The 12,300-nt window shown below is 61.7% G+C and overlaps 1 protein-coding gene across 1 annotated transcript; it reads right to left on the minus strand.

Moving 5' to 3' along the window:
• Positions 1–744: 744 nt before the first annotated feature.
• Positions 745–8,580, minus strand: TAMALIN (trafficking regulator and scaffold protein tamalin). Its single transcript, XM_054719065.1, has 8 exons — positions 8,272–8,580; positions 6,290–6,339; positions 4,466–4,520; positions 4,258–4,360; positions 2,781–2,874; positions 2,620–2,686; positions 2,345–2,411; positions 745–1,865 (listed from the first exon to the last, which is right to left on the minus strand). The coding sequence occupies exons 1-8, from the start codon at positions 8,512–8,514 to the stop codon at positions 1,363–1,365; spliced, it is 1,182 nt and encodes a 393-aa protein (XP_054575040.1). The 5' UTR covers positions 8,515–8,580; the 3' UTR covers positions 745–1,362.
• Positions 8,581–12,300: the final 3,720 nt, after the last annotated feature.

Genomic DNA, 12,300 nt, shown 5'->3' on the forward strand with positions numbered 1-12,300 from the left:
GTGGAGACGAGTAAGATGATGGAAATAAAACAGGACTCCTTCGCGCCGAAGGGTGTGACTGTATTTCAGACTGGGCGGCAAGACCTTTGGGAGGCAGAGTCGAGGGCCGAAGGGGCCAGCTCTGGGAGGGGCAAGGGCAGAGGCCCCCCAGGGGAGGGGACTGCCGTGTACCCGGTAAAACAAGGTGGCCAGAGCAGGGACCCAGAGCGGGAGACAAGCCAGGCCGGGATCAGAAATCCAAGCCTTCGAGCTAGAAATCTTATTTTGGGGACACTGGGAACCCACGGAGGAGACCCGTGACGGGGCCTGTCTCAAGTTGGCTGGATGATGGCTACCGTCTCCTCTGCAGGAGACCCCAGGCCCTGGGAAGAGGGGGTGCCCAGCACAGTTATCTACACAAGGATAGCCCAGGACTTTAGGAGCCGTGGCCGCCACCTGTTGTGGGTATTTGGGGAGGGAGACTCAACATGCGTTGAAACAAGAGGCTGAGTTCTGAAGAGGGCGTGGGCCTCTGGTTCAGGCCCAGACACGTATGTTAGAAATCCCCCGACTATTTCCCTGGCTGCAGGCTCCAGGTAAACAAGGTGTAAAACACAGCGTTTGTGCGTACACGCGCGCGCGTGTGTGTGTGTGTGTGTGTGTGTGTGTGTGTGTATGTGTGTGCGGGGAGGTGGGTGCATGGTGGAGTCAGAGCTTGCCCGAGCCCACTCCCTCCGTCAGGCAGTCACCACGCTGACACAGATCAAAAACCGTCCATTTTATACAGTTTGTGGTTCAGAAGCAACAATATGCGAAATGATGGAACAGCCGGTCCTGCCCTCACCCCACCCGGACGTGCTCATTGTGTCCCCCAAGGGGCAGAGAACCCAACCTAGTTACAGGCCCCAGGGCGAGGCCGGAGCGAGGGGGGCCGTTAGCTGGAACTGTGTGTATGGAAGGTGGGCGGACTACGGGCCATAGCCACTTCTCCCCAAAGCCGAGGGGCGAGTAAAGCTGAGGGGAGGCTTCGTGGGACAGGGTCCCCCATCAGGGGGAGCTTTCCTGGACACCCCACAAGGCACTGCTGACCAGATGGAGGATGGCCCCCGAACATCTCCCAGCCTCGAGCCCGGCTGGTTCTCCCTGCGCCGGCTCCCACTGAGGCTAAGGGGGGAGGAGGAGAGGCGTCTGGGCCGGGGTTCCCCGCCGGGCGGAGACAAGCCAGCGCCCAGCTGAGCTGGCCAGGACCCTCTCCCGCTGCTCTGGGCTCCTGGGGTCCCCCCCCCGCGGCCTGGTGCCCGCCTCCCTCGCCCGCGCCCCCTTGCTTTCTGCACTGGCAGGAGCGAATAAATAAATAAATACCTCCCCCCGCCCGCCCCGCCCTCACAGCTGGCTCTCCTCCTCCTCCAGGGAGCGGTTGAGTCCGGGGATGAATTTGAGCAGCCGCCGGCGGAAGCTGCGGTACTTGGCTTTGCGCAGGCCGGGGCCGCACAGGGCCTGCTCGCGGGCCTCAGTCCAGAGCGAGCCGGGCGCGCCCCCGCCGCCGCCGCCGCCGCCCCCGGGGCCCGGGCACCGCACGCTGGCGCTGCGGCTCAGCCCCGCCCGCAGCCCCGAGGGGAGCGCCTCGGCCGGGCCCAGCGCCGGCGCGCGGGCGGGGGGCGGCGGCGGGGGCGGCGGCAGGGGCGGCTGGGCGCCCTCGAAGAAGCACGTGTGGTAGACGGCGTCGTCCGGGTCGCCCCCAGCCTGCCGTGAGCCCCCGCGGGGGGCCCCGGGCGCGGCCAGCAGGGGTCCGAAGGGCAGTGATCCGGGGAGCAGGCCAGCCCCGTATAGGCACGAGCGCACCGACTCCAACGTGTCATAGATGCTGGGGTCCTTCACCACGAGGCCTGCCGGGGCCAAAGACAGGAGGGAGGGCCGTCAGAGGGCACAGCTGGGGGGACGCGGGGGGGGGGGGGGACAGCAACTTCCTATTAACCATCTATGTGGTCCTGGGCAAGTCCCAACGCCGAGTCCCACTTCCCTGTCTGTAAAATGAATGATGCACTCAAATCCTCATGAGGACCACCTCCGTATGGCACATGAGCCACGGAAGGGATTTTAAAACCTGCTCTTTGAGCCTTGGCGTTCCCATCTGTAAAATGGAGAGACTATCGAATACTTGCCTTCAGAGGACTATTGAGAATAAACTAGCGATGCGAGTGCACCAGCCCAGGGCGGTATTGTACCCAGAGTAGTAGCTCAACAAACCTTCCTTCACTTTGGAGGGGGAAGTAACCCACTTACCAGTTCTGGGGGGAAAGCGTGGCTGCGAGGGTGAAGGTATCAGCAGGGGCACAAATTGCCCCTCACAGCGCACTGTACTCACCATGCACCAGCCGCTGCTCCTGCACCATTAGGGACCTGTATTCTCCCCACTTCTCATACAGGGTTTGCTGCAAGACACACCACCCCCTCCCTGTCAGGAGCCAGCCAGAGACGAGCCAGAGAGGGGTACAGACTGAGGGATCGGGGAGCTCACCGGGGAAACCTTACGGTTAAACGGAGGTTCAGATAACTGACCCCCTGAAGAAGAGTGAGGCCTGCAGGGGCGGGGGCTCGGGGAGCGGACGGTGGGAGCTGAGGTTATCCCGGCTGCTTTACCTTCAGGTACTGCAGGCGAGCCTCCAGTTCCGCCTTCCGAATGGAAGTTCCGTACAGAGTTTCCAGCCTGAGGAGGTTGGGGAACCGAAGGCTGAGTGAGCGCCCAGGATGCAGAAATACCAAGACAGGCTGGGCTCAGCTCAGGACTCACCGGGACCTACCTGAGAACGTTGCCAGATGCCTTAATGATGTCAACGATCTCTCGATGACGGATGCCCTCCACGTTCAGGCCGTTGACACTGGCGATGGTGTCCCCTGCCAGGAAGAGAGGGGGTCAGGTCAGCATCTGCTCAGTGGGGGGGAGAATCCCAGCCAGAAAGGGTAGTGGCAGTAACCCTACAGAATCCTCCTGAACTCCCCCTTCCACCTCCCCATGGTTGTGGGAAGAACTTGTCCAGGCCCAGACCCCAGCCTAGGGGTCAGGCCCTCTTAAACCCACCCCCACACTCCACCCTCAGGAAGCTCTGACCCCAAAGGCTGAGCCCTCCCAGCAACTTGGGGCTGCCCCCCGAGAAGGTTATTTCAGTCTAGCCCAAAGGCTGTCATGAGATCCAGACGGACAGGAAGGGGGCAGGATGAGTAGCACCAAGCTAAGAACTAACACTGGCCCTGGGCATGAGCGCTTCTAATACCCTGTGCCATTGCACAGCCTCCTGACCTCAGGCAGGGCAAACCACCATCTCTGAGAGTTCCTCTCCCAGCTGTACAAAAAGGGCATGATCCCAGCTGTGCCTACCTCGGGGATCAGGAAGGAGAGGGGGTGTGAACCTGTTTTGCAAAGTTGCAATACATCACTTGGCTGTGAGGGGCTGCTGGTAAGTGGGCAAGCAGGTGAGGGTTAGGGAAGGAAATGGTAATAGAATTGGGAGGGGTCAGTTTGTGCAGTTTCATGCTGCTCCTTCCTGGGACTTGGGACTCTAGATTCGGCCAATCCCCAGGGTCTCCTACTGGAGGCATCATTTCCTTGTTAGAGGAAGTAACACAGGTACCCCAGAGTTGGGCCAGGTCAGGGGCAGGATAGGCCCTGATCCCTAAGACCAGGCAGATCTAAGGGAATGTTGCTCCTTCCCCAGCTCCTGCAGGTGCTGGGTTGCCAGATTGCCAGGAGGAGGCAAAACATCATCAGGCAGCCCTAACGGGTTTGGCTCGGTGGATAGAGCGTCGGCCTGCAGACTGAAGGGTCCCAGGTTCGATTCTGGTCAAGGGCATATCCCCAGTAGGGGGTGTGCAGGAGGCAGCTGATCAATGTTTCTCTCATCGATGTTTCTAACACTATATCCCTCTCCCTTCCTCTCTGTAAAAAAAATCAATTAAAAAAATATATTTTTTAAAAAACATCATCAGGCATTTACCTGGCCCTGGCTCTGTGTCGAGGGAACCCCCTCTCCACACTATAATGTGAGGACGTGTTATTGCCCCCATTTATTGATGAGACTGCTAGATCACATAGTAAATGGCAAATCTGCCTGGGTCCAAAGCCTGGAATCTACCCATTCTTCTTTCTGGCCTTCCTAAAATAGGACAAGGAAGGGGAACTGATTTTAGAAGAGATTTCTTGCCCCCTCTGTTTGGGAGTAAGGTTACACCCACCCCCCACCCCCTCTTCCCAGAGCCCTGAGCCTTGAGCTCAGGCCCCACCTGGCGTGAGCCCAGCCAGCTGGGCAGGGCTTGACTCATGAACCCGGCAGACAAAAGTCACCATCTCCACACGCTGCTCCTCCCGGTGGTGAAGGCCGTATGTCTGTAATAGACGAGGGGACCCTTAGGCCTGGGTTGGGGCAGGGTCCACCCATTCCTCAGACTGGCCTCCCAACCCCTCCCTTGCTCTGCACCCAGCTTCTCCCACCTGGATCTCAAAGCCGAAGGTCTGGTTTTCCTCCTTCTTCAGAGTCAGCACTTTCCTGCAGGAGACACAAGGGCCATCTCATCAACACTGCCAGCACTTAAAGGAGCTTGGCAGTCCCAGAGCGTGGCCTGCCACTGACGCTGGAGTCAGCTCTAGAGCATGCAGTCAGGGCTCCCTGTCTCCAGTGACAACTCATTCTCATCACAGGCTGCTGGGATGTCCTCCCCATGCCCAGCGGAAAGCAGCTTCATCCAGCTGCCCAGAGTCCACCCAGCCTCCGGTGGGGGGAGGCACTGGAGATGCCCAGCCCCCAGAGCTGGTGGACTAGCTGGATGATTTCTTAGTCAGTTCCTCCTTCCTAGGAGCCCCAGAGTACCACTTACTGAGTTAGCGGAGGCTCTAAGTTCAGCCCCAGCCTGGAGCCTCCTCTGATCCACAGCCCTGGGAAGAGGGCTGGCCCTGCCCCCCAGAGGCCAGTCACGAGGCTGAGCCCAGACCACAGCTGCTCCTCCCAGCTTCGGTGGGGCCAGCCCACCAGATGTGAGGGCTGGGGGGAGGGGAGCCTCGAGGCCGCCCCTTCCCGCACTGAAGGCCTGCCCACTGGACACAATGGTCTGGAGCCGCTCCAGATCCTCGCCTGCTGGGGGAGCCTAGAGTTTCCTCTGCCCACTCCACCCCCTTCCTTCCCTCCCCGCCAGAGGCAGAGTTAAGCAGCTGCCAGAGGCCCCTTCGCGGCTCCTCGCTTCAGGAAGGCCCTGGAGACCCAGGTCCCCAGCTCTCAGCCTGACCCAGATACTCCCCAAATGCTGAGTGGCAATTCCCAGCCCCAACCTGAGCGCCTCCCCACTTGGAACCCTCTGAGTGCGTTGGAGAAGGGAGCAGGGGGACTGAGAATTCCCTGTTTATCCCAGTGCTCTCTGGTTTTCCGGAAGGGTTGGCAAACTTTTTCTGCAAAGGGTCAGATAGTAAATATTTTAGGCTGGCTTTTCGGAGTTCATTCAGCCTCCAATATATGGTTCTTTGTTTTTATTTTAACAACACTTTAGACCAGTGGTCGGCACACTCATTAGTCAACAGAGCCAAATACCAACAGTACAAAGATTGAAATTTCTTTTGAGAGCCGAATTTTTTAAACTTAAACTTCTTCTAACGCCACGTCTTCAAAATAGACTCGCCCAGGCCGTGGTATTTTGTGGAAGAGCCACACTCAAGGGGCCAAAGAGCCGCAGTTTGCCGACCACGGCTTTAGACATATAAAAACAACTCAGCTCAGGCACCAAACAGGCCAATCTGGCCAGCTGATCCATTTTAGAAGAAGCCAGGCCCAAATCGGGACCCGGCTGAGTGGGGCCTGGATCAGCCTTTATGTCTGCACTCCCTCAGGTCCTTCCTAACAGGGCTGCCACGGGATGGGACAGGTTCTGGAAGCCGGGGCAGCAAGACTGAAGCAGCTGGACACAGCTCGGCTATGGTCTGGGCCCTCTGGGTTTGCTGGGGCTGGGAGGGCTCAGGACCCTGAAAACTTCTCTTAACTTCCTCACCTCCCAGGTCCAGGCCTCCCAGGGAGGGGACATTTGCAGGGACCAGGGGTGGGTTGAGGAGCATCTGATGACTCAAAAGTAGGGACTCTTTCTCTGCCACCCCCTTCACACAGCCCACACCCACACCCACACCTGCCCCTTACTTCAGGGGAGGGAGCCAGGCTGAAAGGGTGGGAGCATGACTGCCCTGGGCTGGGCCGAGATACTGACAGGCTACCCCCTACCTCACCAGGTACCTCCCCCCCTTTGAACCAGGCCAGGGGCAGGGGTGGTGGTTACTTACCGCTGCTGTTCAGGACTCTGGTTGAGATTCTTCCAGCGGAATCCTGAACCCTGGGCAGGAAGATAGAGCATCCGGAAGGAGCAGGTGAGAAAAGGGCTGTCCTTGAGCAGATGCTGAGAGCCTGGCTCTGGGAGGTCCCTCCCCGGGCTCCAGCCCCCGCCCCAGCTCTCCCTGTGGTCTGGTCCCAGTTGCACACCTGCTTTGGTGCTGGTGTAACTACTTGCTAAGTCCACGATCCGTGTCACCCCATGGCATTCTCCCCATCACTGGGACCGCGGAGACACACAGTCCTCCTGGGTTCAGACACATGGACCTCTAAGCCCACACTGGGGGTGGGTGTTGCACTCATCTAGGCAGAATAGTCTCCACCCCGGGGTGCCTGCCGGCGAGGGCTCAGGCCTCCCAGACTCCTGTCAAGGCACTCCAGAGACCTCCTGCTAGTCAGGCCTCTCCTAATCTCTCAGCCGCAGACAGTGGCTCGGGGAGCTGGGCTCTGGGCCCAGGTCTGGAGGGCGGGCAATCCCAGCCCAAGTGTGGGAAGGCAGGAGACAGAGGGGCCAATGGCCTCCTCCAAAGTACAGAGTGTTTCAGGGACCAGCAGGGCCCGGCTCAACCTGAACATTGGATGCTTTCTGGGACAAAAACAAACAAACAAACAAAAGCCTTAGCCCTCAAATGTATCCTTAAGTCTCATCATACATAGGAGAGAGATTGGGAGTTCTTTTTATTTTTATTTTATTATTTTTTTTGGGGGGGGGGATGAAAGAGCTGAGGATTCCTGCCTCTTTAGGGCCCTTGATAAACTAAAACAGTCCCTCCCTCCCCCCTCACTCTCTCCCCCTAAAGTATTGATCCTTGTTAGAAGTCCTGTCCCAGACCAGCCATTGTCCCATGAGCCCCAAGGAGCCTTGGGCCTTCCAGGTTGGTGCCCCTGTTAACTCTCCTCACAAGCCTCCCCACGGCTAGGAAGATAAGGGGACCCTCTTTCTCCAGAACCACAGATTGGCCTCGGGGTGGGGACACTTCCCAAAGGGCCGGGGAGGAAGCCCTGGGCCGCACAGAGAGAGACCCCTTTGTCTTCCCACCCTATTTTCATAAAATGCAAATTCTCAACAAGCTGTTCATTGTGTGGGGGGAGCCAAGGGCCAGGGGGGGAGGGGGGGAGCCGAGCAAGGAAAGGCCACCAGCCCCCTCTCCTAACCTGGGTCTTGTACCCCCACCCTCCGGCCCCCCTTCTGGGAGCTCGGGTTTCCCTCAGGCCAGAGGAAGAACCCGCGGCGGAGGGGAGACTCAGAGGGCAGGCGAGGCCCGCATCCTTCCTGCCCCGCGGGCGCCCTGGGACCCCTCCCACCGCGTCCGGTCCAGCCAGTCCGGGCCAGCCAGGTCCAGGGAGCCGTGACCTCGCCCCCCGCACCAGCCGCACGCAGGGCGGCAGGCCCGGCCCAGGCGTCCCGAGTTCCCTCCGAGGGGTGAGCGCTCAGGGGCTCCGCACGCCCGCCGCCCTCCCTCTCCACCGGGACCCTCCGGGGGTCGGCGAGCGGCGGGACCCCAGCCCGGTCCCCGCTCCACTGCAGGAGCCCGGCGAGGGGCCCTGGGCGTCTCAAGTCCCCTGGGCTCCGGGAGGCAGGGCGCGGAGGGTGCCGGCCAGATGGATGAGGAGAAAAGGGGGTGCTGGGGGGTCAGGAGGGAGAGCCCCGAGATGGGGCGGCGTGGAGGCGTGGGCTGCGGGGGCCAGGGGCGGGCACCGCCGAGGGAGGGCCGAGGGGACTCGGCAGGTCCTGGACCGGGCCGTGGGGGTGCGGGCTGGGGAACATCGTGGCGGACTGGGGGGACCCTGAGCAGAATGTTGGAGGGTCGCCGGGGGTGCAGGGTCAGCAGGCACAGGTGGGGATGCGGCGGGCTTGAGGTCAGGGGGAAGGGACCCTGGGGTGGGGTAGGGGCACCGGAGCGGGGTCCGCGGAGCCGGCGCGGGGAGGACGCACCTTCCGGCGGGGCAGGGTGCCCCCCGACACGGCGAGCGCGCGGTACAGCTCGGCGGGGTGGTAGTCCTCCAGCGCGGCGTACAGCTCGTCCCCCGGGGGCCCGGCGCCGGCGGCCGCGGCGGGGGCGCCCGAGGCCGGGGTCCGGGCCGGGGCGACTTGGGAGGCGGGCGCCCGGGCGGCGGGGTCCGGGGCGGCGGCCGCCTCCTCCTTCTGCTGCAGCTTCCGGAGTCGGCGGAGGGTCATCGCTCCGGCCCGCGGCCCGCGCCCCTCGGAGGCGCTCGCTCCGCGCCGCGGGCGACTGCAGCTCGGGGGTGCCAGCCCGGCGGGCGGCCGGCGCTCCCCTTTATAGGCTCCGCTGGGCGGACCCGGGGCGGGGGCGGCCTCCCGGCGGCCTCGCCCCCAGAGCCGCAGGCCCCGCCCCCGGGGGGGCGCTGCCCGGAGCCCGGCGCGCGGGGGAAAGTCGGGGACCCGAGCACTCCCTGGGGGGGAACCTAGCCGCGGAGGAGTGGGGTGGGAAGCAGGGCGCCCTGGGCGGGCTCCGGGGTCTCCGTGACCCCTGGGGGAGGGGTGCTGTGGAGGGGCTCGCGCGGGAGACGTGAACCTTGGCGGACGGATGGCTTTGGAGACTCGGGGACATCTGGCGGTGGGTGCAGGAGGGGGTCCTAGCGAGGAGGTGTGGCGGCCCAGGGGAGCTCCTGGGAGACCTGGGGGCTGCAGAAGACTGCAGGCGGGGGGAGGCCGAGGGCGGTGCAGAAGCCCAAGGAGGGAGAGGCCCAGGTGTCCCCAGCAGAGGGCAGAGGGGCCTCCTCCTCCCCCCAAGTCCAGGGGAAGGGGAGGGGTGGGAACCCAGAGGGCGGTGGGGAAGAAGTGGTCCCTCCTGGAGAAATCGCCCCTCGGCTCTTGACGTCAGAGCTCACAGACCCCTTCCCCAGCAGACTAAGGAGCTGACTCCTGGGGAGGGGCGTGCCTCCGCTCCCTGGGGTTCAGGGCTGGGTGTGCTCAGCCACGCTCTGACCCAGTCTCAGGGACCATCCCCAGGGCGCCCAGGCCGCGGGAGAGGGGGGACGGCCCAGCTGAAGGCTGTCGTCAGAGGTGCCCGAATAGGAAGTGAGGGGAGGAAGTGGAAGGCCAGGTCTGGCGTCTGAGGGGCGGGTAACCCCCACAGGGTGTCAGCACCACATCAGCCACTCAGCAGAGGCCAAGGCCAGGGAAGCGCGGTCCCTGTGTCGGCCTTCACAGCTAACACTCACCAACACGGACCCTGTGCTGTGCACCCTGTTCTGCGTGTGCTTTACACACACGGATTAACTCACTTGGTTCTCATGACAACCCTGGGGAATAGGTGTCATTACCATCCCTTACACACGGGAAGCTGAGGCCCAGGGAGGTTCAGTAACCTGCTCTGGGCCAGTGGTCGGCAAACGGCGGCTCGCGAGCCACATGCGGCTCTTTGGCCCCTTGAGTTTTTAGCAAAGGCCAGCTTAGGAGTACCCTAATTAAGTTAATAACAATGTACCTACCTATATAGTTTAAGTTTAAAAAACTTGGCTCTCAAAAGAAATTTCAATCGTTGTACTGTTGATATTTGGCTCTGTTGACTAATGAGTTTGCCGACCACTGCTCTAGGCTACTTAGTGGCAGAGCTGAGATTCAAACCCTGGCAGGCTGATTCCAGAGCCTGCAATCCACCACGAAATGATGCTGTCACCTTCAGTTCTTCATTCTCCCTGCGTGGAAGCCCTGCTCCAGGCCAGGTCCTGGCTGGGCACTGGGGTCACAGAGGCTCTTGGGCTGGCAGCGAGTGGTGTCTGCACAAGTGCTGTGTTGGACACCTGGCATGAGGCGTTCGGAGGGACAAGTGGCCACATCCACCTGGCTGTCTCCTGATTATCTCATTCACGGGTCTGTCACAGTCTCCTTGCTTCCTTGTCTCCTTGACTTTGTGTGTCTGCCTCTTCCCCACCCCCAGGTCCCGGGCCCCCGGGCCCTGCCCTGCAGGAGGTGTGGGTAGGAGGGGGTACTTCTCTGCCCCTCAGTGATTACACAAGTCCAGATGGCAGGATGCCTGTTGGGTGGGGGGCAGGGGTGGAGGGGGACTTCCAGGAGCGAAGAGCTAACTCCCAGGGTGCCTTCATCTTTCTCCTCCCACTTCTCCCCTTGGCACCACCAAGTGGCCATCAGTGGAGGGGCTGAGGGGGTGTCGATGGGGAAACATGGGACTCTATTGTGAAGCATTAGCACAGATGGACCCCTGGACCGTCTGCTGCCTGCTCCTGACAGACGGCATCTGTGCTGGGGGTGGGGTGGGGGTGGGGAGGCGAGCGAAGGCAGGAGAGGCAATGGTTTCTATTCTCTGTATTCCTGTGCTTATCCCCGAAGAGACCTGCGAAAGGGCCACCATCCTACCTCTCCCAGGGGGGCGAGCTCACCGACACCTCCCTGCCGGACCTGGAGAGGACGCCGTGGGCAGCACAGCACCGGGGTGGACAGCCCTGCGGAGACATTCCTCCTTCAGGCCGAGGCGGAGGCAGACGCCCCTCAGTGTGCAGGTCAGTCTGCCTCCCTGCCTCCAAGTGAGAGGCCACCCCCAGAGAAGGTTGCCCAGGCTCCTCCTCCTGCCAGGCAGAGAGCCCTAGAGAACGCAGAGGAAGGGTGGGCACCGGAGATGCAATTCTGTCAGGGTCGTTGCACGATTCCCCAAACCCAGGAATTTCAGAGCTGGAAAGGGCCTTAAGGTCCAGGCGGATTACCATGTGGATAAAGCCCTCCTTTAACAGAGGAGGCAAGCTGAGGCCAAGAGGGTGGCCGAACGGGTGCTATAACCACGAGATCCCAGGGGTCTTGACCCCAGGGGCTGTTTCATTCAGTTGCTGGTAGCTCCCCTGAGAGCGCAGAGACCTGGCTGCTGGCTCCCACCTCCACCCTCACCTCCCCAGCTTCTCCAGGGAAGGCGGCGAAGACCCCACACCATGGGGTGGTGATGCCCTCTGGTGGTCACGAGTCTCTTGGTGGAAAATCTTCCAATCAGACTGAAGGGCTGGTGCCAGGACTCCACCCGGAATCCCAGCTGGTTTTGTGGATCCCCCACAACTCTCCCACCCCGAGGGCCTGTGTTCCCCTGAGGAGCCCGGCTCCACTTTAGTCACCGAGGTTGGACTCTCATACCTGTCACAGAGAGGAAGCTGTGTTTTGATCTCAGCCAGCGCTGCCCTGCTGCAGGTGAAACTCATCGGGAAGGCAGGCCGCTGGTGGGCCGCCTGGTGCTGTAACCTCCGCCAGACAGCACATGAGGCCCTTAACCTCTGCCTTTTCCAAGCCTCCACGACTGCCTCCGAAGCCAGAGCCTCTTGTCTGGCATCTTCTCCTCATCCACCTCCTGCAGCTCCTGACGCTTGGGGGGGAGCGTGCTGCACTCTGCCCGCACCTCGTACCAGCACACATCTTCCCCCCTCTCCTCTCTCTGGGAAGCCTCCTTGCAAAAGCCCCATCGCTCTGGCTCCTCAGACATCTGCACTCAATCTGCACTTTATTCCCAAGGGCAGGTCCCCTGCCTTTCAGGAGGAGCTCCCCACGTCTGGCTTCCTTTTGCCCCAGGTGCCCTAGCTCCCAGCTCCCAGCTCTCAGGATAGGGCTTGGCTTGTGCTGGGGGCACAGACAGCAGGGGCTCAGCTCCTGGACAAGACCATGGTAAGACCCCCTTCTCTTTGGCACAAGCCCTTGCCCAGACACTCAACAGCCCCCATGGCGGAAGCGGGAGAGCTGGATCTCACCCCCAGAGACCTGCTCAAGCTCCAGAAGCTCAGGCCCCTATGGAGTCTCACCCAGTGGCAGAGCTGGAGGGATGACCAGTCTGCCACTGGGGCTCCTCTCTGGGTGTTGCCACTGCTCCCAAGCAGGGGGGTGGGAGGGAGCGGGCCTGGGACTCAGCTGGCTCTCTGGTCAGGAATGAGGGGCTGGGCCCCCAGTTGCATGGCACTGAGGGAGGCATGGACAGCCGGCGGGCAGCTGACAAGGAAGGAGTGGTTGTTT

Source organism: Eptesicus fuscus, chromosome 7 (genome assembly GCF_027574615.1).
Source record: "Eptesicus fuscus isolate TK198812 chromosome 7, DD_ASM_mEF_20220401, whole genome shotgun sequence".
Classification (NCBI taxonomy): domain Eukaryota; kingdom Metazoa; phylum Chordata; class Mammalia; order Chiroptera; family Vespertilionidae; genus Eptesicus; species Eptesicus fuscus.

What these genes read in the sequence shown, in the direction of transcription:
- TAMALIN (XM_054719065.1), bottom strand. Translation starts at nt 8,514, where the DNA reads ATGACCCTCCGCCGACTCCGGAAGCTGCAGCAGAAGGAGGAGGCGGCC. An exon ending in GCACCCTGCCCCGCCGGAAG is followed by an intron (nt 6,340 to 8,271) that starts GTGCGTCCTCCC and finishes CTTCCTGCCCAG; the next exon opens with GGTTCAGGATTCCGCTGGAA. An exon ending in GCATCTGGCAACGTTCTCAG is followed by an intron (nt 2,687 to 2,780) that starts GTAGGTCCCGGT and finishes CAACCTCCTCAG; the next exon opens with GCTGGAAACTCTGTACGGAA.